This window comes from Falco punctatus (assembly GCF_963210335.1).
Source record: "Falco punctatus genome assembly, contig: scaffold_23, whole genome shotgun sequence".
Classification (NCBI taxonomy): Eukaryota; Metazoa; Chordata; class Aves; order Falconiformes; family Falconidae; genus Falco; species Falco punctatus.
In genome coordinates this window covers 1,877,089-1,902,919 of record NW_027660078.1, presented here as the reverse complement: position 1 = coordinate 1,902,919, position 25,831 = coordinate 1,877,089, and the positions used below count along the sequence as shown (strand labels likewise).

Below are 25,831 nucleotides of genomic sequence, written 5' to 3'. Positions count from 1 at the left end.
TCTGATGTGAAAATTTCTGCCTTATCAGTGTGATTTTCATGTGCTGTTTTTTCTATCAAGTTGATAGTTTCTAAAGTATATTTATCCTTAAGTAAACAGGTACAGACAGAAAGATTATCAAGAAAAATTACTACAGTTAATCTATGCAATTTCTGTTGCAAACTCATCCTATAATAGAAATAAGGCATTTTGAAAGCCATTTTCACTACAAAAATCAAGGGACACTAAATGAAAGGTTCACTGCACACCATCTTCTTAACAAGAGAAGGACTCAGAGACAGCGGTTTCTTGGGTTAGGTTTGCCTAGGCATTAGGGTTGCTTTTACCTTTTCGCCTGCTTGCTTGCTGTAACTGCCGGCATTTGTCACAGAGCATGTTTATTTTTCATGTTTTATTGCTTTAATACCGTTTTTCATTAAAACTGCCAACATTTTTCTCACCCACCCTCCTCCCTCCATCGCGCTCTACCGTCTGGCATTGTACAGTCCCCGGCCACCTAAGCTAACCCAACGGGAATGAACATGACAAGCTTCTTACCGTTCACCACACAGAGAACTGGCTAAGGGAGGATTATTTCTTCACCCAAGCTTCAGAAATAATAAATTCCACTCCAAGGTGCAAAGGAAAGGATTTATTAGGGAAACCTGCCTGCTCCTGCCCTCATCCCAGGAATCAGGAACCCAAGCTCGCAGGAAAACCGCACCATGCCTTAACCCTACCCAGCCCCCTCAAGTCCCTGTCCCCACGCTCTGTTTCTCAACAGCTCCGACTGCTTCTGCCCCGTGTCACAGTCCTGCCCACACGCCCCTTCCCCTCGTGGTGCCTCCTGAAGAGGGCCTGCAGCCTTGGTGTCCCAGCGGGCTGAGACCGTCACGCTCCTCGCGCTCCTCTCGTCAGCCAGGCCCTGTTCTCCCGCGGCAAAGACCCCTCCGCTCACAAGAGGGAAGGAGCACCTCAGCCAGACACCACCTGTCTCACCCTCCCCCTTCCCAAGCTCACTGGCCAACTACTACCACCTTGCAACAGGCTTAAGTCCTGCGCTTTGCCTGCTAGAATTAGGCACGTCCCTCTCTCGTGATGCCCGGCTGTGGGGTGGAAATCATTTGCTACGCTGTCCCTTCGGGTGTTCCAGAGGACGCCAGACCCTGCTGTGCAGCCCTGCCCCGCACGCCCGCCACAAGCAGGACGCCTGCCTTATTCCCCTCTAGGATACCCTCCGAGAAAACCCTTTTCAAACACTTCACGTGGCCAAACAAGAGCGTATTTTGCAGAGGCTGGGGAAGCCTCAGAAAGGTCACCACATTTCAAGGTGCTCTCTTTGATCTTTGTCTTACAAAAGAGGAATACCGGCGTGTTTCATCAAACAGATCAGCATATTATAGACAAATCTCCCTCTTCACTTGAACGTGCATTTTGCACAGGCAATAAAACCCACATTTGGCTGCACTGTTTCTCAGAAGTGCACAAGAGGAAAAACACCCCTCAAAATGTAAGCAAACCAACTGAAAACAAATCAGTGTAACAGCAAGCATCCGACATAGTGACAAGGATTTTACCCCACCATAAGAAGACTGTATCCAACTTTACTTCAGACTGTAAACACAGCCTTCACCTACAGGACGTCCCTTCTGCATTATTCCCCAACTGGTACGTTTTCTTTACCTTAGTGTATAACACAGCCTACTGAATCAGACTGCAATCCAAAATACTTGGGTTTACATACCTGCACCCCATAATATTCAATGCCACCATTCATGTCTTCTTTTTCAGCTCATTATGACATATGAAAGGTAGATCCCGAGTTCTCACCTGCAGTGAAAAACCACACATTTTTATAAACAGTATGACTTAATACTACTTATTTACACCTAGAGTGCATCTTGAATCACCCTACTTGTGACAAAAATCTTAACATAAAATAAAAAAAATACTACATGCAGGACTGGCCATTTAGTAAAGGAGAAATCCTTCAGATGAGAGTTCTACGCCAACAGCAAAAACTTCCCTGCCATTCTACACTCCAGATGCTCAAGAGACAGCGTCACAAACTCCAGGCAGAAGCCCTTCACAACAAACCCTGAACTTTCAGTCACATTTTAGCTCCTAGGCAAAGCGTAACAGTAAGGTATCAAAAATTAAGACGGGGGGAAAAGTGCTTGGCCAGATCATAGCTTTCTTCTGCTACGTTATCATCCAAGAATGTCCAGGTGTTCAGACAGGTCAGCCCTAAACCACATACACTTTCAGCACTATGCCACAAGAACCCGAACCCAAAGAGATACAAACACATCCAAAGGACACACGTAACGCAAACAAGGTAACTTCCTTTACAACTTGCCAGCAAGCGCCGTGACAGCTGGTGTTAATTAACAAATACTAAGCCCTTCATTGCTATAGCGCGCACCCACACCGTAAGTGCATTCCTAAGGCAGACATCGATAAAAGCTCACTTCAGCCTGTACGTGTTTACAGACAAACATTTAGTCCACCAGGAAGTTACCGGTGTGGCGCTCCCCTGAAACAATCCGTGAGCGCGCTCCGTGTCTGTCTGCAGCTGGAAGCAACACACCAGGTGATCCTTCTTCCGGACTTTCAGAATCCGTCTGTAGAGCATAAAACATGGGCGTGAGCATCGGTACAAATTCTCAACTCATTTCTACGCAAAATGTTCCTGCTAAGCCAACTTGCACAGCATGGAATCACAAAAGCCTTTGATCAGCCCCTTGGAAAGGGCACGTCAAGACACAGTATATGGGAAAATCACAGCAGACTTGTGTGTTTTCAGATCTTAGGCAAAAACCTCACAACTCATCTAAACTAGTCTGTCACGCTGGCAAACTGCACAGCCGCAAGGGAGAATTAACACGGTAACTCGAGCTGTGGGTTGCCAACCCGTAACTGCAGGTCTGGGGGGGACCCAACTTTCGGACTGAACTGGTACCCGAATACTCAAATTTGTGCTGACGTTCCCCAGGCACACGTCCTGCAGTGGGGAGCGAACACATTGCTACTCCCAGTTGCAAGGGTTGAACAAAGACGAGCAAGACAAAGCTTACAGAAACCAAAGCTACCTAAACCCCCCCAATAATATTTTAGCCTTGTATTTGTAAGAAGGAGACGGGGAAGAGTTCCTTCTTCCTCACAAGAAAAGTCAGAGGGCGTAAGCTACAGACTCTGCTCGTTTTCTTCTAACCCATTCCCACAGACAGGAAGAACTAAAAGGGCAAACACAGCCAGCACGTGTGGTATTTCTGTTGAACGCTACTCTCAAAAAGGGTCAAAAAGGTAGAAAGGCTCTTTCCCAAAGCAGCTCATCATCTAGGCTGCAGACCCTAAGGGCAACCACTGAACACGTCAGCGGAATAGAGTTGTGTGGTGAAAAAGCAACAATCCCGCCAGCCCCCGTGAGGAGCTCAGACTATTTTAAGCAGCAAGAAACTTCACTGCCGCAATACTGTACCAGAAACCCAACTCCAAGGGCCAGCTGCCATGAGACCCAAAGCATTAGCTCGACCTACCTTCACCCCAAGCCTCGCTGAACAGCTAGCACACAGCACAAGTATTTCAAGGGCCCCCAGTTACAAACATACAGCAGAACCAGGAGAAGGGGAAATAAGCCTCAGCCGCGGCAGGGCCCAAGCTCCGAGTGCTTCTGGATCTCGCTCCCCACCCCCGCCCCACTGGGAACCCCGGTGTCCTTCACGGGAAATACCTCAGAATCCCAGGGAGATTCAGCATCTTCCTCTTCCTCTGCTCCCACCGCAGTCAGGGCACCTACAAAGGCAGTAAGAGGTGAGACACTGAGCCCTTCTATTTCACTCTGCTTTTCCCCATCACCCCTGCGCCCAAAAGATGCACAGCGGCTCTGTTGCTGAGGACAAACTAAGGAGTGAGTGTTGAATTCAAGGGTTTCTTCACACCCAGCACACAACATCATGGTACTTCCTTTGGATCGCCACCTCTCCAGCAGAAGATGGCTATGCACAACAGCTGACACAGCTACAAGCAGCACTGAAGACGTGTTTGGGTCACACTCAGGAAAAGGCTCCAGCACGCTGCAGCCCTGTGGCATACAGAGTTTAGGTCACCTGCTCTCCAGTCCACAGCTCCAGAAATTGCCACTGACTACCACTATCCACTGTACAAGAAGTACCATAGAAACACCACCCGACACATCTTCACGCTAAAATCACCAAGAAACAATGCTCCTTTTGTAGCACTGCCAGAAAAGACCTTCCTTGACTAGCAGTTTTTACCCTGCACCTTCCCAGAAGGTAGACACCTAAGCATTGCCATTGAAAAAGAGGAGAGGCTCACCGCCCAAAATCTCACCCCAAACACACAACTTGTCTCTATCTCAGGGGGCTAACATCCGAATCTCTTCTCTACCAGACACACGCAAGGCTCAGTCTCAGTAGGTTCCTGGCCAGATTAAACTATCTTCATCTCTCTGTTTTAAGCTAGTCCGTTAGGTAAAACTGATTCAGGATTCGCTCTTGTGGAGACATGCACACAAAAAACGGGAAAGGAGCTAGAGACCAGTGAGGGCACCCGTCCTAGCAGAGGGGAACTGCTGGTTCCAGCCTCAGCTAGGACTACTCACACTGTGCCAAATGCAGGCTTATGGCAAAATGCACAGACAGAAGAGCATGTATAGGCACAACACCTGGAATACAGCAGGTTCTGCCAGGCCCGCTCTGTAGCATTTGATCAGCAGCTACACACGCTCTGGTAACATCTACCACACCACTCTACTCTCTGGAGACACACAGTGGAAAGTGTGCCTTCTCCTCCTGCTCCAAGACCTGAGGTGAGTACCAGAGTGCTCAGCCCTGACTGACGGGGCAATGCTTTCGAGCACACTCAAGCGTGGCACTGGAGAGACTTTCTACGTTTTAAAACTGGACAAGGTGAGGCACTGGAACAGAACAGCTTTCTCTCAGATCGACTCAAATCTTTCCCAAGCTTCAGCCAAGAGCAACCACAACTTTTCAGTCTGACAGTACGGGCCAGAAAGGGGAATACTACTGTCACACCAAGACTCTCTAATCCTCCTCTTTTTCAACTGTGCGTTTTGTTCTGATCGCTTCAGGGAGAACACAGCAACAAAAACAAAGAATGACACCTGCTCCATGTAGCATCGTTTGGAATCCAAGGCCACAATTTGTTCTTCAGGAATGAATGAAAAGGAACAAAAGCTACTTTCCTCCTTGCCAATGCCCACTAGGGTTCACAGGCAAGGGAAAACCTTACTGTTTCAGAAGTCAATCACCATTTCAGTTCATTTACTGTGCATTAATATTTATAGAGGAAGAACTGGGATCAGTATTCACTAACTCACTTCTCTCACCAGTGTTGTCTTTGGAAGCACTGTGGACTTGATGGCTATCATTACAAATAGAGTTTTTCACACCTTCAACAACTGCAGTTTGTAGCTCTTCACCTGTGTCTTCCTTTTCCTGCTCCTTCTCCTCTTCTTCCTGTTCAGGTGATTTTTCCTAAAAGAGATTGACCAAACAGCTGGAAATAGCAGAAGCAAGCACCTTCTTAGCCACCCATCGACAACTTTAAAAATGCTTTTCCTGTGTAAGACAACAGGGAAACTTTGTTGAGCTTTGTTTTACAAGGCCTTCAGTTTTTCCATGGGACTCTATGAGGAGACAGCAATGACATTAGCCCTAAGTCATTAGCCCTGGCTCTGCAAAGCTCCGGAGAAGCAATTCTTCATGTCAGCCTAACTCTAGCTTTCATTTCAGTTACATTGTTTTGGAACACGCTCCTTTTCCTCTACTTTGCTCCAGGAAAATCACTAACTTCCTGCTCTCAATCTTATTCAAACTTTTTGCTTCCTCTATTTCAGCCATCACACCAGGTATTTTACTAAATGGCAATAAATCTTGACAGATAAAAACTGTACATACAACTGAGAAAAAATGAATTTATTTCAGAAAAATTATACTGCCTATTTGTTTTCCTGCAAAACCACTGCAACCAATAAAAAAATACTGAAAATACTGCCCAACACTATTCTTATACCTAAGAAACTGCTTTGGTTAGGAGTAAAGGCATTTTCTAATATAAAAAAAGGATGATCAAAAGATGGATATACATGAAATATTAACAGAAATCCAGTTTACCTTTTGGTTCTTACCTTTATCACCCTTAGAAAATACCTTTGTGATTGAATCATCCTTATATAACTTACTTTGGTGCCTGAGTGAAATGCTGCTCTTACATTTTCTTCATGCCTATTCAAGCACAAGTGTTCACTTTCTTGTTTCAGTGCTTCACAGTCTTTGTTATCTACTTCACATTGCTCTTCTTCTGTATCTTCATCATCCACATGTTCAAGAAAGACAGAGTTTGGTCTTTGACTTTCAAGCCTTGGGTTTTTTCCTGCTGACAAAGAACTATTATCGCTTTCAAAGCCATTACTGAAGCTTGACTTTTCCTCCTTAAGACCACAACTATCTGAGAGAAGCTGAGGTGTCTCTTTTTTCCAGTCTGTCATCTTAGATTCTGCAAAAAGGGAGTCATCATTTCTGCGAAACTTCACCCCAATCATGCTTTTCTTGTTCCAACTTTCTTGTTTATCTTGCAAATTATTTAGATTTTGAAAGACAGTTTGCTTTGGTACTGACTTGCAAGATACTTCATTATTCACCGTCTTTGGAGACATGGCAGTTATGTCAAAACAACAAAAGGAGTTATGGAAATGGCAACAGGCATGTTACCAGATTAATGGAGTAATCTGGGAACGTCTGGAAAAGGAACCAAGTCAAGGATGGGCAGGATGGAGAAAGGACTTGGCCAGGGACAAAGGCTTAGGAGGGGATAATACCTTCATTTTAACAACATGACTTATGTTTTCTGAAGTGACCAAGTGCTGTGTTTTCAAAATGCTACTTTTCTCATTTACTATAGGAAAAGAATTATATAAAAGTAGATTGGCTAAGTAGTTTTTTAAACATTAGTATACTATGCAATCTGTTCCAAATAGCTTACTGTTTTTCCTGAACTGCTGGGAAACATTCATTAACAATGTCAAATTTGGCTTCTGCAGCTTCTGTAAATAAATGATTATTTTCTTTTAGAACACTAACGACAACAACAAATCCTTTGGTCACATCAAACCTTGAACACTAAATGTAATCAGGCTGTCCTTTTGATAGAAGTATAGGATGGAGCCAACACCTGACCACTATCTACAAAAACACTCCTCACATACGCAATTCAGTGAGTATTTCACCCCCAAAATACCATGCAGGCACCCTTCTGAAAATTGTTTCCACAACTATGGTTACATGCATAGCAGTTTTAAAAATCTGGGTTTAATATTTGTAGTACTTCAGTAAAATTCAGTTATATTTAAGATCGCAGCTTCTGGATGCTTACTTGCAAGTGTGCACAAGGGAAGTAACTGTTAAGAACCCTAGGTTTAATGCATTGATTAGTCCCTGCAAGTACACTTACCAGAATATCCTTACATTTCAAAAACATGCCCAAAAAATGCATAATTTATATTTAAATCAGTGCAAGAAAATGAAATCATGTTAAAACTAAACATGCTTGCACCTCCAGTATTACAGAGTAGGTTGAACTAGAACACCGGTTCCTCATCGCTGCAGAATCCCAGAGCAACAGAACAGATGCTCCAGACATCCCTGCAGAAGTTAATAATTCTTCAGAACACTAGCAAAAAAAGCAGGCCTGAGAGCTTGTAGCTGACAAAAAGAATACTGCCTAAGCATTCAAAAAAAGGAGGGAAAACATGCAATGTGAGATTACGTGCAAGCACAGAATGCCATCTCAATAGAAGAAAAAAAGATGACCCATTTGAGTAACTCATCCGCTGAGCACTCTTGAGTAACCTGATGAGGAGGAAAGGAGAACTAGGTGATGAAGGATTTCAGTACCTCTTCATTAAAAAGTGCCCTTTATCAGTTAGGATTCTATCACGAAATCTACAGGAAACATTAACAGTGTTTGGGGAAGAACAGAACAGGTTATATTAGTAACTTATAAACTTAAAATCTGACTCAAATGACCAAGAACAAACAAAACTGTGGTGGTTTATCTCGTCGCCTATGGCTCTTTTGCCTCAAACCACAAATCTACTGCGTGCTCTGCCACAGCTACAGGTCTTTTAGGAAAAACTCACAGCAAAAGAAAGGCTGGCAGGTCAGAGACTGCTTCTAAGGAGAAAACAATATTGGCTAGAACTGTAGTTTCTTTCAATCCCCCAGAAAACTTGCCTTCAGATCACTTATTTTTATAGGACATTTACTGTAAATACACCATACCTTGGGAGAAAAATCGAGTTCTTCCTCAGAAGTATGCCAACTGACATCGCTCCCCTCTTTCTCCAAGCTTCTTAAAAAGTAAAGCAAAATGAGTACTGTGTCTCTCCAATCATTCCTCAGGTATGTGCTGGGTATGTTTAAAGTCTTACCTGATTGAGTCTCCTTGCGACAAGTCGTCTATTGCTCTTCAAACATTAATTGACATGTTGAAATTAGATTTGGCATGCCAAAAATCAACCAGCACATACAAACATTTAACCTGGACAACTCTACATGTCATAACAGAATGAAACTTTGGGGAGTCAACTTTATGTAAGACAGCATGAATGAATGCATGCATTTCCAAACAACTGCTTTCTCAAGTCACACTGAATTGACAAAACAAAAAAGACTAGAGTTTTATCTCCTTTGAACTTTTATACCTAAAAGTTTAAGAACTACCTCTAAACTAAAAAAACCCAGCATAGCATGAATATGCTACGTTAATAAACAGTTAACAAAATACTGGTGCTTTAGCAAGACAGTAAATAAATGAACTTCTGAAGTATTCATACTGCACACACAAGCACACACTGTTGACAGAGATATTACTGGTTTATATACTATACTAGCTGGTGCTCTACCCACTTACAGGTTATCCTGAAAAGGTAAAAACCGTCAAAAAGCATAACCAAGATCTAATGCCTATCCTCAGGCAGAAAAATCCCCAGCAGTTCTCTACGCTGCACCAAAAAGGGTATTCAAGAGGCAAGACAGGCGTAACCAGGGCATTCTATACTACGCTCCAAGCTTTCATCCATGTTAAGACAGCAACTTGCACACAGGATCACAGGATAAATCAGGTCACAAGGGACCTCGGCAAGTCTCTCAGCCAACCGCCTCCTCAAAGCAGACTCAGCTCTGAGGTCAGATGAGGCTGCACAGGGCTTTTTCCACTCTGATCTTGAACCATTCAAGGAGGGAGACTGCACAACCTCTCTGTTTTACTGTTCTCACCATGGTGAAGCTGCCCACATTCCATTAGAAATTCTCTTGTTTCCATTTATGCCTCTTGTACCTTTGCTTCATGTGACGCACCACTGGGAGGCACCTGTCTCTGTCTTCTCCTTACACGTACTGGAAGCTGCTGCTGCTGGGTCCCCTTCAAAGTCATCTCTTCTCTACACTGAACAAGCCCAGTTCCCCCAGTCTCTCCCCAAAAGGCAAGTAGCCCTGCTCCTGGCAAAGTTTGATGGCCCTCCACTGAACTCGCTCACAGATGAAAGACCACTCTCTCTTGCACTGGGGGCTCAAAATTATACCCAGGGAGCTGGACACAACCCAGGGACTGCCAGGTAGCAGCGTACAATCCCCTTCCTCAGTCCCCTGGCTATGCTGCTCTTCATACAGCCCAGGACACCGTTAACCTTCTCAGCCGGCAGGGCACCCTGCTGGCTCATTCTCAGCTCACTTTCTGCCAAGACCCTCTGGCTATTCCCAGCAAAGCAGCTCTCCAGCCAGGCAGCTCCAGCACGTGCTGTAGCAAACGGTTGTTCCTTTCCATGCGCAGGACTTGGCATCTGCCCTTGTTGAATTCTGTTAAGACAGGCCTGACAGTCCATTTACCCAGCTTGTCAAGATCCCTCCGAATGGCAGCGTGGCCCAGATGCACATGTTGCAAACTCAACGACAGCGCACTCTAGCACACCACTGATGTACTAAAGAAATCTGAACTCTAGGAATCCAGCCTGAAGAGTGCGAAAACCTCTCAATTACCAACAACTAAGAGGAAATAAAAGGCCTCTTCAATTCCCAGGACAGAAAGGAAAAAAACAAATAGAGCCTCCACATCGTATCTATTTCAGCATTCCTCAAGTCCTCGATAATTAGTTCTCGTTAACTATCATCACAAAATGAACTTGCTTATAAATAGGAGATTGGTGGTCTTCCATAAAGTTGTATGATGACAGCCAAACCGAGGTCTTAGACAAAATCATTAAAAGGAAAAGAAAACAAAGGGCATATTGTGTTGAGTAAGTTATCTGAACATTTGCTTTCCATGGATAGTAACTTTAAGCAATGATCAAAACCAGTTCCCATTCTCCTTTAAAAAGCAAGAGAGAAAGTTTATGAGATAGTTTTCAGACAGATCTTGATGCCCTACTGTAGAAATGGGATCTAGAAAAGTAGTATCTAGGGATCACTTGTTTCTACTTTAATTGAAGTCCATTTTCATTGTGGAGTAACAGAAGAGCATATTTTTTTTTTAATATTATTTACTATCACTAATGACACAAAGCAATCACTCAATCCAGTATTAAAGGACCCGTGCAAAACACGCAAACAAAAAGCGCCCAAAGCCTGCTCTCAAACCTGATTTATAAAACCAAAACCATCAGAATAGAGACCTCCAAGATAATAAACATCACAGGTGTGTTAGTATTTGTACATCACACAACATGTTTCACAGTTGAAATGCTACTGTATAGAATACCTTTCTTTGGTTTTCCTGTTCTTGATGTCTGGCTAGGAGATTGTGGCATTCCTATATCCATTTAGGGAAAGGCGTGTCAAGGACAGACCAAACAAGGACACCAGAATAAATGTGAATTCCCAGAAATTTGGAAAACCTAACCAGTACATTAACAAAGCTGTAGCAATGGGAGACTGTACTGTGACCATCAGCCTACTCTACAGTTACAAGAAGTAGAAGCCAAACCTATCACAACCTACAGAACTCTACTCTTAAGGGACAGTGTCAAACAGTGTAACTTAATTTACTTGCTCCATTGTAAAATACCTATATTCCAATATTTTGAAACACTGAAACAGATTCTTGGCAGTTTACTGTACTGCCAACTTTGAATTTCTCTCAGCTTGACTAGTCCTTGCCCAGCACTGACTGCCAATGCAATTCCTTCATATTTGTAGAGTGTTTTATACATACGGCACACTTAAAATCCCTCCGTTTAAGCATCCCAAAAATCTGTAGGTGCCAACAAACTTTGGAGATACACTAGCCAGTTGTGTCAGATGGTGCCGGATGCAAACACAGCCCCCTCCTACCTCAGTCTGAAGGTAAAAGCCCTGCATATATTGATTTGACCATGCTGAACTGTTCACATAGAGAAGCTATGCCACCAGCCAGAACGCAGGCATGACAAGCAGTCAGAGTGAATACCCTGTTCCCCCAGAGCTATAGGGCAGGCCACAACTGGACCAGAACAGGTGCACTGGCTGGTGTGAGTGTCATGCGTGTGTGCTTGTGTGTGTACGCGTGTCTATGTGTTGTGGAACAGAAGCTTTAGAATATAAATCACCATCCGCCTGCTCTACTCATCCTACTTAGTAAAATTTTATTTTTTATATCAATGAATGGTGTGGTTCTGTTATTGCAGCTACCCAACACCAAACGTCTGTGTGACAAGGCCATAACATTTGCCTCAGAGCAACAGGGAGTCCGGCTTATATTGATGTTACCACAAATACATGGAATGGATGTGGCAAGAGGACTCCTATCAAAAATACACATGTAAGAGTTAAAAAAAGGACCTCAAGATTGTTTCTCATTCCTTCTCCATTTCTGTTTTCTTAAAAGGCGATACAGCAGATATAAAGCACACTGAAGCACTCGTTTCTTTTCCAAGAGCTCTATGATGAAAAACCAATGGTTTCTGTAGGAACAGTACACCAATATGCAGTGCAGCAGCTAAAAAAAGCTGCCACTGAAGACATACTAGAAATCTGAACCCTCGCTTTTAGAAAAAATACATAATTACTTTTTGCCAAAGAAATTCCAACTTCAAACCTGAAAAGTCTGTCATTCGATATGCTAGAGGTGGAAGCCATTCATTTGGAGGTTTTTGCAAGTCTGTCTGTAATCAACAAAAAGGTTCATGTTCTGACAAAAAGTAAACACTCAAATAAGCATGAGCAAACTTCTTAAATATACCAACTTGCTCACTAGAGGCGAATATTTTGAACAATGTTCAACAAGTGCAAAAGTAGCAGCAAAAAGAAGGAAGGACTACATTGAAAATCCCAGAAAAACAGGAATGAAGAGCAAGATTAAAACAAAGAATTCAAAGTGGGTATTCCTCCATTGTCTCACCATCAGTTGAGCTTCTCCTCTACCAGGGGCTTCAAAGCTTTTACTGCAGCCTGTCAAAGGGACTCAGGATGCAGGACCTGCCCTTTGTGTGTGCAAGCAAGAGACTGCAGAATCAATGCCACCAAGTGCTCCCTGCATGCTACTAATCCCTCTCACTCAACAGGCCGGGGTCATTTTCCAGGAGACTGAGCACAAGGAGAAAAAGATTCGTACTACTCAAGGAAAACAAGCCCTACTATAAACAGTTTGAGACCATAGCACACTCTTTCTCCTCCCAAGTCCTTAACCCACATAAATATGCTCTTCACACTTACTAGGCCTCTTCAAGTGAGGATTTCCTGTAACATTGTGGACTTATGCTAGTAGTATTACTGTCTTCAAGGAACTGAGCAAATTACTTGGTTCAAGAACCCATGTTTCCCTGAGGGCATATTAATTTTGGAATCACACAACAGTATTATTCTGCAAGCCACATATTTTAAAATAACCCAGGCCTGTCAGTCATCACAATGTGGTACCACAGCAATGATCTATGTGCACAGGAGGCAGCCACAGGGTGCTGTTTGGGTAAAAGCAACATTTTGTTGATTAAACTACCTGTACCAAGCCCTTTCCAAAAATAAAATAAAATATAAAAACCTCTGCATCTTCCTTCAGTCTATCAAGAAACTTTACACATCACTGACTAGATCAAAATAACTATTCCTAAGTCAAAGGAACAAAGTTTGGCTCTAAATTAAATTCCCCTATCTGGGAAAAGTGAACTCGGAAAAATATCCCATGTTTTGCTCATATTTCACGACATATTTAAAAAAGGAGTAATAAACTGTGTTTGAACACTGTCTGCTGCCCATTTGCCACAAAGTTCTGATGTAACACCCTTAAAAAAAACAGAAAGGATAGAACTTCCCACTGTAGGGCCTGAGATGTAAAGTACAAGAAGTTCCATCTATATTAAAAGATTAGTTTTCTAAGATTCCTCTAGGGCTATATGAGCTCATAAGCATAGACTGGATCTTAAAAATTAAGGAGTTGTTTGTTTTGTTTTTTTTTTATTTAAAATGAACTCACTGAAGGAGCTAATTTTTTGATAACAAGGCAATTCAATTGTTTTCCTGGATCACAAGTTAATATGGACTTTTTAATGTTTATTTCATAAAATTACTGGAAGTAGAAGTGGTTTTTATTTTTACTGGAATCAAACTATGTCCATGAAGATACAGTACACACAGAAGTTGCATTATTGTTTCTAACAAAGTGACTTTTCCAAGACGATTTTTCCTAAGTATGTCTCTACAGCACCTACACAGAAACAATCGTAACTGATGCTGAGAAATAAGACAACTCACTAAAGGCAGCTTAGTGCAGGTGAAACCATTAATATTAAAACACTACTGCACAAACTCAGTGGAAATCAACAAGACATGTACGGCCCTGCTAACTCATCTGTTGCTTCCCAGCTACAGGAAGATGAACAACTACTCAGGACGAACCTACTGCTTTTGCAATTCATTTTCACAATCTGAATGGCCATCTACAGGTACAAGTACACACCCCAAAACCAAAACCACTCTCACCTAGTTCCTTCCCTGTCCCCCTTCTCTCTCTGTATGAAAACCTATACAGATGGGCAATCTGGCAGGCAGAACACAACAGCCCGGTAAGTGGGCCCGTAGCACACAAACCGCAGCTGCCTTCACCCCTGACAAGAAGCACCTCCAACCAGCAACAAGTCAGCATATTCACAAAGCTGCTTGCGCTACCCCACCTGATGCCTCCACTAAAGTCAACGGCGAACACAGTGAGCGCTGACAACACAAACCCCCTAAAGAAAAGGCCACAGTGATTTTCCTCGTGAGCTCCTGCGTGATTAAAGATCCTACCTCCTCTGTCCACAGCAGGTGCACCCAACGTCAAGCCAGCAGCTCTGGCCCGGTGAGGAATGCCAGGTACTGTGTCGCCTTGTGCACCACCTTCGTCTCTGTCTCCCCGGAATGCGTATGCCACCAGTTGTTTACAAAGACTATATAGGGAAAGAGAAGAAACACATTTGGTAAAAACAACCACATACTTGCTTATACAGTTTAATAGAACAGTTAACAGCCACTTAACCACCCTACACGTATTCACAGCCATATGAATTCATATACTTGTATGCATTCACTGAGAGTAATACACACAGAACTTACTGCACGACTACTACCTACTTCAATGTTCACTACAGTCATGTTCACTCTAGAGGTGCATATCCACACCTACGAAGCTATTAGCTCCAGCTCGGCACAGTATTTTCAGCCTAGCTGTTAAGCACACATAACCACCTCAGAGAAGGGATACGCACAGGTACAAAGCTATCCGTAAGAGGGGTGAAACTGCTTAAGACTTTAACAAAAGGGATTTGTTAGATCTCTGAAACAAAAGACTGGTAGCTCCTGGTGATTGTAGTGGAAGTCAGTAAGGACAATGGTGCTGGTCTGAGGAGAGGACTGACACGCATTTCAGTTTGCCACGTTCTACCTCTGGGTAACTGTAGGATACAGACATGTTTTAGAGTTTGTATTGGGCAGGTGCAAGCTTAGCGTCAAAACTTGACATCTACAGACAATTTGGGGCGGAAATTTTCTTCAACATCCAGATTAATACTAGACACAGGGAACAATACGTATCAGAAGACGTCACTGAGCACAGCTTCAGGACAGCTTTCAACACACCATTAAACCGTGCTGCTATTACCAAAAACATTCAAAAGCCACACTGACAACTGACAACCTATTCTAACAATAAAGTCAAAAATTTACCTAGAATATCCATGAGTAACAGCATAATCCTCAGCTGTCCATCCGTTAGTGTCTTTATGGAAAAGATCAGCACCATATCGAAAAAGAACTTTTATTAAATTAAGCTGTCCATCAGATGCTGCAGTCATAAGTGGGGTTCTGAAACACCAAAAATATGTTATGAAGTAGACCATTTGACACAGACACTGTAATTATTTTTATTCCTATTTGCTCTCAAAAACTACTTTTCTCATTACTGAATGAGCAAAAGAAAACGCAGTTTTCATTAAATATTAAGAGCAACCATAAAATGCAAGAAGGAGTCAAAACAACCAAACCTTCAATCTTCAGACAAAGCTTCCACATAGACAACACTCACATACAAACTATGCCACTATGCAGGAGATGTTTTTCACAAACTGAGGCAGTGCTGCTGAGCTAACAGCATGTTTCCTGCCAGAAGGGACACCACAGACAACGCCTTCTTGTAATCCTCAATGAGGAAAGCACCCACTGAGGTATGACAACAGCCAAGCGCAGATGTTCTTTCACAAGTCACACAGAAATAGCTACTATGTGGCTCCCCAGGTTTTTTTTTCAGAGCTCACTCTCATGCCTCTGATTAATCCAACCTAAAGAATACTAAAGAGACCCATGCAGAGTTTTGACGAACCACTCACCTTTCACAGTGATCTCGAGCATGCACATCAGCTCCTTTCTGCAGAAGAAACTCTGCTATATCTTCATGATGTTCAGAGATAGCAAGAATAAGCGGAGTGTTTCCCTCCTGAAAGGGCAGATAAATTTAAAAATAAAAGTAAAAAAAAAAACCACCACCCTACCAGAGAAATACTAATACAACTTTTTGAAAGAACTTCTTCAACAAATACAAAAATTTACCTTATTCCGAGCATCAATATTGGCATTATGCTCAAGTAACAGCCCCGCTACGGTTGTATTAGGAGATCGGACAGCAAGGTGAAGGGCAGTGTTGCCATCAGCATCTGCCAGGTGTGGCTTGGCACCGTGCTCTAGCAGAATAGCTACACATTCTTCTTGCTGGCACTGTACTGCCTGTGAACAACACACAAAAAAGGAAGAACTTCCAGCACTCTGTTACAATTGCCCCAGCTTCCCAATGCTGGAAAATAAGAGCACCTTCAAAGCTGAGCTAACATATGCCTATTCCACGCTGATTACGAGACGCATGCTTCTATGCAGAGCTGTGTAAAGAATCCTACCAGCCACCTCTCATTTAATGCACAGTTGACAAGCCCCACTTGAAAGAGCATAACATATTCCACATACCTTCATCAGCGGCGATCTGTTATCACTGTCAGTAAGATTTAGTTTACACTTGTTTTCTATGAGATATGTAACAACACTCACATGGCCATTCGCAGAAGCAAGATGCGGAGGTGTCCTAAAAAATAAACATATTAAATTAGCACAAACAGACAACTAGAGAAATAATTTCAGGCTCTGATAAATTGATATAACCACAAGTTTCACTTTGCACAAAGCAAGCTTAAGAAATGATTTCTCATTCTTTTACCAGTAACAGCAGTTGCGCACCAAACACCCGAGACTGGCCAGCAAAACCCCTCCACAGCATCTGCTTAGTAAGCTGCCATTTCCTTCACTCTAGAACTTAATCTGCACAGATTCCTGTGCCCAGGCATTGGTCACTGCCTCCAGCAGGACTACACCTGTGGCACAGCAAAAAAGCTTGGGAATCTGAGAACTATGGCAAGCAACCCTCTAAGTTCTATAATTATTCATGTGCCAGAAGTATCAGAGATGTAGATGGGCTTTATATAAAGAGTATTAGCATTTCCCTGCACTTTGAGGATTTCTGCTTTTTCTCTAGGTTGCTTACTACTGCAACAAAACCAAGTACTCACTTGCACCAACGTGCCCCCCATCACATGCAGCAAACCAGACAGCAGAACACTGTAATCCTGAGTACAGGGAAGTAATACCTGATCCTTCAGATATGTATAACTACGATAGTCATAATAAGCCTACTACAGAGGAAGTCCTCTCCAGGGAGGGAATACTGTGTTTCCATAATACATGACCAGCATAAGAAAATGAAACTCTTTTCTTCAAGTTAAAGCCTTGCCAGAGGAAAAAAAAAAAAAACACAAAAAACCACCCAAAAAAAACCCTCCTTCAAACCACAGAACATCTTAGGTCTGATGTCAATTAACCAGCCTACTTATATTGAAAGAAATTGCCCAGAAAGTCCTTGCATGTGTTTCCCCCTAAATCAGAGGCACAAATCAGCACAAGCTTCACGCTGTGCAAAGGCAAAGCACCTGCTGCTCTGCAGGACACCTGTCCCAACAGAGCAGAAGACAAGCTAGAAAACAGCTGGGACCTTCCTCCCTTGAAGGTGATGCAGTAACAATCCCACAGTTCCTCAAGAACTGAGGGGAACACCAGCACTGGCTCTGAACCACATCGCTGCAGGTAGGTCCTTCTCTGTATTTAGGAAAGCTCAACTAGCCTTGCAATTGTTTTGGTACCTTGCTGAGACCGGAGCACAACAGCTCCCTGGCTAAGTGGGAATGGAAAGGGAGAGGTACACAAATGCAGTGGCAGGTGATGCAGAAACACAGTAATCTGTAATGCAGATACTTGTTACAGGGCAGCTGACATCCTCCTCCACTGCAACAAAGATGAGGATGAGAGAAATACAGAAAACTTCAAAGAATTTGTAATGTCTTGCTACAGACAGGGAACAGACTGGAGCACTGACAGAGGAGTAGCTCAAGAGCAACTACCACCACTTTTTGAGAAATTTCCATGGAAACATGCAGGATTCTTCATCTCTGAAGAAATGACTGGCTGAGATTATCTGAAAGCTAACCAGGACTGGTTATGAAGGAGTCCACAGTCCTCTGAAAGCTGCTACTACCAACCACTAGGAAGCATGACAGACGTGAAGTAGTCACTATCAGCTCTGCAAACAGAAAAGCCTTCAGAAAACTTGTGGACTTGTTGCTGTCCTCCTCAACCAAGCCTCTCAGTCTGTCAACAGGAGACGGCTCTGCTTGGAGCAAGGCCTGCTGTGCTCCACAGAAGATCCACTTCAGGGAACAGGCTGGCAGAGACCATCAGTGTTCAGGGTTGCCTGTCCCTGCAAGAGGCCTCCAGTAACACCGAAGTTCTTCCGCCACCCAGCCCTGGGGACACTACCCAGATTCTGTTCCTGCTACGCTGATCACCTACAGAGTAGAAGAGAACTGCTGATGCCTGAGCAGCCACGAAACAACCCCACTGGGAAACAGCAGGTTGGCAGTACGCACTTTGAATGGCCCTTGAGCCGACAACCCAGCAGCTACAAGCCAAGCAATGAAAGTGCTGGAGTTCAGTCTGACAGGCAGCTGACAGGGTAAATCTCCCTTAGCGATGAGCTCTGACCCAGGATGATGACTAGCTGGCATTGTGCCTACAGTGCTTCCAGCTCTGTGCTGACTTTTGCCCGTCTCTGTCAGTGAGGCTGAAGGTTTTGCTAGACCACCTCTGAAAGCTGCCTGCTCCTAACTGATGCTGTATCAAGCACGCTTTCGGGAGGTCTTATGGGCTACAGGACCCACTTTATGGAAGGAACCTGTTGGTGTGATCCTTGCCATGTTCCTGGTGCAGGATTTTGCTTTTGGAAATCCTGAGCAGCAAAACTGAGATATTCATACAACCAATGCACACATTTTTGCCGTTACTTTGCATTATTTCCTATTCTTCACCTCTGTTTCCAATGATACCAAGTCTTCCAACACAATGAAGCCCTGAAACGCAACTGCATCCGGTGGTCACTCACAACACACATCACCCCCACAAGCACTAAGAGGGCACAGGTGGCCTTGCAACCCCCATGGCTGGTACAGAGGGCAGTGGCTGCAGCAAGTAGGCAGGCTCTGTCCACCGAATTGCTCTCAGCCTCGCTGTTCAGCACTGGGCATTATCATGGCAAAACCACCACAGTGCTCATCATAGTATGCTGCCTTTTCTTTCTTCCCTCCGTCTCCCCCCCCACCCCCGGCTTGTTTTTTACAGTTTGTGACTGTATTTGTCCTGTTATAACACTGATAATTGCCTGGCACACAGAAGGAAACCCTTCAGAGGAAAAAAAGCTTTCTAGACAAGATGAACTTGAAACGCAAAAACTAGCGAAATTTCATACCAGGGTCTGCTAAGAGCTGGTGACTCACTGATGACTGAATCAGTAAGCAGTAAGAAGAAAAAGAGAGAAACATTCCGAACTATTTCCATAAATGCCATCGTGCACCTTGACTCTGGCAGCTGAATTATGCACAAAAGTGCACTCAAGCCACCTTAAATGGCATCCCCCACCTCCAGCTGCATAAACAAGTACTGGCTGGCAACACTCAGGCACACAGCCCACATGCTGACTGACTGCACTCTTCATTGCCTTCCTACAAATCTAGACAGTTTCAGGTGTTTTCAGGGCAATAAGCTAGCTGGCTGGCAAAAGTCCAGTCTTCAGAAAAGACAGCCCAGGATGCTGAAGTACTCTGATTAAACCAGCATCTCCTCTGAATGTCATGGATGTTTTGACTCAGTCTTTTCAGAAAAGGCATTAACAGCTCGACACATCCAAGACCCAAAACCTTCAGCTGATTCCCTTATGCTTACAGCGGACCATGAGGAGCTGTGCTGCAGCCCAGGGCTTCTCCCTAAGATATAACTGCCAAGTACTTGCTGTGCTCGACTCAAAAGCACACATCCTAACACCTGCCAGAAGCAGCAGCTTCCTCTGCATGGCACTGCCCAGATCTTCCAAACCAAGGCACTAATTAGCTGTACCAAGGCCACAGAGCAAACAGCAAAGTAACTGCCACCTAAAATCAGACTGATGTTGCTTTGGCTGCAACATCACAGTCACAAAAGGCACATCAGGCAACCGTCCACACAGCACCAATACACAGCACATTTACCCTTTCCTAAACGCAGTGCTTACCCCTCTTTTACTCCCAGCTGAGGCAGTGCAGCTTGCTCAGCTCAACTACTAACCCCGCACGCTGAGGCCTCCGAGGTGCATGCACTCTGCCTTCCAAGCCTGCCTGGAGAATGGCCCTGAGGCTCCTTCTGCAACCCGCCCTGGCCAGGCTGCTGCCGGCCCCCTGCCGCTCCTGCGCCCCCAGGCAAGGCAACACCCCCGGGAACGAGGGCACGGAGGGGGCCGGGGCAAGACCAGGACAAGACGGGGGATGCTCGGCCGACTCCAAGGGCTCCTGGCAGCACAGCCCTGGCTCCCCGCCCAGGCTGAGGCTCCCCGCAGCGATGCTGCCGTTCGCTCCCAGCGCCCTTGAGCTGCCGGTGGCTGCAGCTGCACCTGCGGGTGCCGGCGCTGTCCGCAACCCCCCCACACCCCGCCCCAGCACCGCCCGGCGCTGCTGCCCCCCGCCGCTTACCGCTCCGCCGCGTCCCGCTCGTCGATGCCGCATTTCTTCAGTCTCTGCCGCACCTGACCCAGGTCGCCACGGGCGGCCGCACGGTGCAGCTTGCCCAGGTCCTTCAGCCGGAGCTCGTAGGCACCGGTGGGGAAGGGCTTGGCGGAGCTGCCGGCCGCTGCCGGCCGCCCCTTCTTCTTCCTCCCGAACCCGAAAAACCTCTTCATCCCGCGGCACGGTCCCGCCTCAGGGAAGAGACGGCGGGAGGCACGCGGCGGGCTGCGGCAGGCCCCGGGCAGGGCCGGGGGATCGGGGGTCCCCCCGGGGCAGGGGGATCGGGGGATCGGGGAGCCCCCGGGGCAATGGGATCGGGGGGCCCCCGGGGCAGGGGGATCGGGGGGCCCCCGGGCAGGGGGATCGGGGGATCGGGGGGCCCCGGGGCAGGGGGATCGGGGGATCGGGGGGCCCTGGGCAGCGGCCCGGTACGGCTGTCTACAGAGCGAACCACCAGAGGGCGGGAAGCCGAGCGCACAGGCTGCTCCTCAGCGCGGCAGCGGCGGACAGCGCCTCCCTCAGCGGCGAGCGCGGCGGTTAAACGGCCGGCGGGCTCTGCTGGCGGGGGCGGGGTCTGCTCCGGCGCGTGTCCAGCGCGAGTGACGTCACTTCCTGCCCCGCGGTGCCCGGCGGCTCCCGCGCGGTGCCCGGCCGCGGCGCTGCCGAGCGGGGCCGGGGGCAGTGAGAGGCCCGGCGGGTGGCGGCGGCGCTGCGCCCCCCGCAGAGCACTCGGGCCGCTGTCGGGAAGCCCGGGGGGTGCCGGCGTACCGGGCAGCAGCAGCTCCCCGCTGGCCCCGGCGGGGCCCGCGCTGCGAGCTCGCGGGGCGGCTCGGGCGAGTTGGTTTTAAAAGAAAATGGCTCAAACTGGGAAAGCGCTTGTCGTTCAGGGCAAGGGCATCTCGTCAGGGAGTTATGGCCAAAACAGCTCTGCGAGCAATTCGCCTCCTAGTTTGTTGAGCAGTCCTGCTTGTGTGCCATCGTTAGCCCTGGGCAAATGGATGCCAAAGGAACGAACAGCAAGGGTTAATATAGCGGGAGGGGGGCGGGGGGGGGGGGCCTGTAGGCATCATCTAGTTACCTGCCTTACCAGGACAGGGTCAGAAAGTTACTTTCCAGTAAACGTGGCCGAGCTGGCACTGCCACAAAAGAACACAAACGCGCACTGAGGGTATGGAAACGTGGTCCAGAAATCAAGACAGGTCGTGCCTTTGGTATAGATAAGTTGGGAACCGTCCTCCGTGTTGTACTGCTGCGGTGATGGCACTAAGTGGTTCAGCGTGGTGAAACCTTACTATAAGTACCATATGGTTGTGGGGTGATGTCACAGTCCAGTATACCCTAGATGGTTTGACTCATGGAACACCTTGCCAGCACACTACTTCCTATTAGAAACTGTCTCTTGCCAATGAATTTGTGAAACATGGGAGAGATGGCAAAGAAAACCTCCATCAGAGAGAGGGACACACTGCACTGTGATTAGCGCTGAAAATACTGATTACAACAGGACAGGAATCTGGTACCACTTTTTAGGGAGGAGATTCAGCCCTTTGAAATACCTTCTTTTTCTTCATCACTAATAATGGTACAGCTCCTAAAACCTTCATTTTCCTTTCTGGAATGAGCCTTCACAGCTTTATCAAGCCTCTTCGCTCTGGCAGTGTTCTCGCCGACCAAAGTGGCTGATGTACAGTCACTTTCCTTAGCTGATCCTCAGTGTATTAGCAGCATTCCGTTATTGCAGACATGATCTCTAGAAGGAAGAGCTATAATAATAATAATAATAATTTTAAAAAGACAGAAAAAAGACTTTTGCTGAAAACACAGCCAAGTACATTCAGGTTGCAAAACCCGAATTCTATGAGTTTTGGGAAATGGCTATGAGCAGCAGCCATTTCAAGAGTACCTCTGTAATCAGTCGGACCATTTAATGGGGGAATGGAGAGCAAAATGCATTTTTTAATTGAGTGTATTTGTTTTTTTCCAGACATTAGAAGAAAGGCAGGATTTTATTTACAAGGTGGCAATACACAGTAAACACAATCCATCTCTGCTCTTTCCAGGAGGAAGTATTTCCTCTCCAGTGTTTTTTCAAGTGCACGCATGCTCAGCCACAAAAACTTGGGTTTTTTTCAGGTCACTCCCCAGCCAAGACCAGGAGACTCTACAGTTCCTGTGCAATATTAAATGTTTCAGAATGGTATTAAACCCCCCCGTGATTACCCAGTTTTAGTTGGCAGGGACTTGGTAGCTGGCTGGGCTGAAATTCAGTTTCAGGCTTTGAAGATAAGAGGGTGCTGATGGGTCCTGTGGATATAGTATTATGGGCACAACGGGCACTATTTGTTTATTATTAGCCAGAAAGGATGCAAAACTAAAAACTAGAATCTATCACCCAGAGCAACCTCAAAAGCACTTCTGGGAACTCTGCTTCTGGGTCTCCATGACAAGGGAAAGACGGACTAAGTCAGCTACTAGTAAGCAATAAGTTACTGCATTCATTTTTTCTGCATCACCTCACACTGCATTGTGCCCTGGGAAGCAAAGACACCATTCTGAAAAGCAAACCCCCACCTGCCTCCTGCTCAACTCGTGCCTGAGACAGGCTTCAGGGGGTGACCTTGGGCAAGGCCAACTGCACAGAGTTGTTCCGAGTGATGGTTGCGTTACTCCCCTCTCTTCCGAGAGGGAGTAACTGGGAACTCTTCCCAACAGAGCCACTCCAGAACTTACACAAAGATACCCATCCAGCTTTTATTTGCTTCCTCCGTGACCCCCAAACGACAAGGTACTCGCAGCCTGAATGGCAGGGATAACAGAAAGCAATGATATGTAAGAACCTGACCAGAAGGTGCATGTGGTTCTCCTGGGTATTGGCTCGGTGCCCGGAGAATTTTCTGGGCTCACCTGTTACAACAGTTCAGCCTTCTCCTCGTCCAGCTGAGCAACGTGCTCTTCAAGGTGGGATCTTGACTTCAAGTGCTCCTCCCACGTGCTGTGCAAGTCCTTGGATGTCAGAGCCAGCATGTTCTGCTTCTGCGTCTGTGAAAGCAACAGTGGCAGAAGAAAAAGTAAGGTGGCCGGAAAAGACAAGAGCGCAGGAGAATGCAGTAACTTACACAGAAACAGGCCTAAGCTCTCCTCCACCCATCCAAGACCTATGGCCAAGGTTGATGTGGAGTGTAAAACACACCATAGGAACCATAACCAAGAACAGCAGCTGGAGCTGGTGGGAAGAAGGAACACTCTAGAAGTGACAGGATGAGGTTGCAACTTTGGGGGATGAGATGACATGCACACATACACAAAATCACCCTACAGCTTTCCTGCAAAGCTCCTCTGGTTCCCTCTATACTTCAGTTTTCATAAGAACACTGCAAAAGGTGGTGCAAAAGTACAACATTCTCTCCTACTTTCAACAGCTACAGTCAGATTTCTTCATATAGTTACAGACATTAAGGACATTAGTTTTCAACTTTTTTTCCAACTCCTTTTGCAAGTGCAGCTTGTCTCTCTCCAGGTCACTGTGGTAGCGTGTAGTAACTTCAAGTGAAGCTTCTGGCATAGATTGCTTTTTAGGTGCATCAGCAAGCTCCTGCTGCAGTTGTCCAACCATGCCCTAACAAAACAGTTAAATGAGCATGAAGAAATTTCTAAGAACATGAAATACACCTTTAACTTATTTTATTATACAATTAGACCTGTCTTAAGATTGAACCCAAAGGTATGAAATTTTGCCTGCCACCAGCAGGCATCTGCGCAGAAGATGAACCTCTCATCATCTTTCTCAGCTGAGCACCTTCGACTATCAGCAGCTGTTCATGAGGATTTCTGTTTCCTAACACATAAAAAAGGCTCAGGTATTGTTCTTCCTTGAACAATACACAAGCACACACTGCAATCGGGTATTTTTTTCTAACAAAACCCAAAGAAATCTGTTGTGATCTAAGAGCCATAGTTTGACTGCAAATATTACTCTGGTGACTGAAGGCAGGACTTTGTGTTAGATTGTTCTTTCTTCTGTTTCTTCACTATACAAGTACAATTAAATGAATACAAATATCTGAAAGCTCTTTTGAGATACACTTTAAGAGTATGTTGAATCACATCCTCTTGTAGTCTTCTTACTGAGCTCGTTTTAGAATAACAACTGCCTTTATACTGATAGATTAGGTTTACAAAATTCTGGATAGCTCATATATATATATATATATACACACACAGTCTTCAAAAGGAGCCTGTTATTTTGGTAGTAAGAATACAAAGCAAGTCACAGATTAAAATGATTGACGGTACTGCTGGAGTGTGGCTACATATCATAAAAGAGAAGGGAAAGCTTAAGGTCACCGTCTGACATGAACTTTGAGGAACAGGCAGGCCCCTCAGAATCCTCAAAACACAGACAGAAATCAACAGCTGGACATTACTAATACTCTTCAATCTAGATAGCAACTAAAAGAGAAACTGTAGAAGAATGGCTGCAGAAGCGTGGCCTTAGAATCTCTGAAGATCTGCACAATCCAGGCCTGGTATTAGAATAGGCCTGTAATCAGAATTGTGCTGAAGTTGCTGTGCTGAAGTTAACAAGAAAGGTAGCCTTGAGCTATTCTTGAATCCTGAGACCAAGTAATTATGTTGTGCCAACAGGCCGTGGCTGTAACAAGCTACAGCTGCTGGGAAAGCAGGTGCAGGGCCAAGAAAGAGAGGGAGCGGTATGGGAAAATAGGGAGTAACAAACGACAAGGCTGAAGCACAGCAACACAATTAGCTACATGGATAGAATGCTTATTTTAGTCATGATAATTAGGGGTGTGAGAACCGCGCGCGTTTAGAGACTACTAACCAATTCTATTTCTGCTTTACGAATATGCATGTGTATCGGTTCTGTATAAGTAGTGTTAGAAACTAATAAAGTTGAGCAAGATGCGTAACTCATATTGAGCGTCTTCTTGACCCCAGCGAACCCTTCTTCCAACAAGAAAACTATTTTTTCCCCTCTGTAGAAGCTTCATATAAATCCAACCCCAACCACTTCACTTGTCTGCATCTTCATTTCTCAGCCCTCGTGTATTGGACGGTTCCTGCTTTTATACCACTCTCATTCATGTCATCAGTGCAATACTTATATAAAAAACATCAAATACAAAACCTATTCTATAGGGCATATGTCTTAGGGTTAAGATTTAACTT

The 25,831-nt window shown here is 45.3% G+C and overlaps 1 protein-coding gene across 1 annotated transcript; it reads right to left on the bottom strand.

Moving 5' to 3' along the window:
- Positions 1 to 5,620: 5,620 nt before the first annotated feature.
- On the bottom strand, positions 5,621 to 16,613 carry LOC308058070 (uncharacterized protein; the record flags this gene model as incomplete). Its single annotated transcript, XM_080412079.1, has 10 exons — positions 16,479 to 16,613; positions 16,071 to 16,244; positions 15,851 to 15,957; positions 15,192 to 15,329; positions 14,277 to 14,416; positions 8,453 to 8,486; positions 8,304 to 8,373; positions 7,006 to 7,066; positions 6,206 to 6,396; positions 5,621 to 5,650 (listed from the first exon to the last, which is right to left on the bottom strand). Exons 1-10 carry the CDS (start codon positions 16,482 to 16,484, stop codon positions 5,621 to 5,623), a joined length of 951 nt encoding a protein of 316 aa, XP_080268205.1. The 5' UTR covers positions 16,485 to 16,613.
- Between the last annotated feature and the right edge of the window lie 9,218 nt (positions 16,614 to 25,831).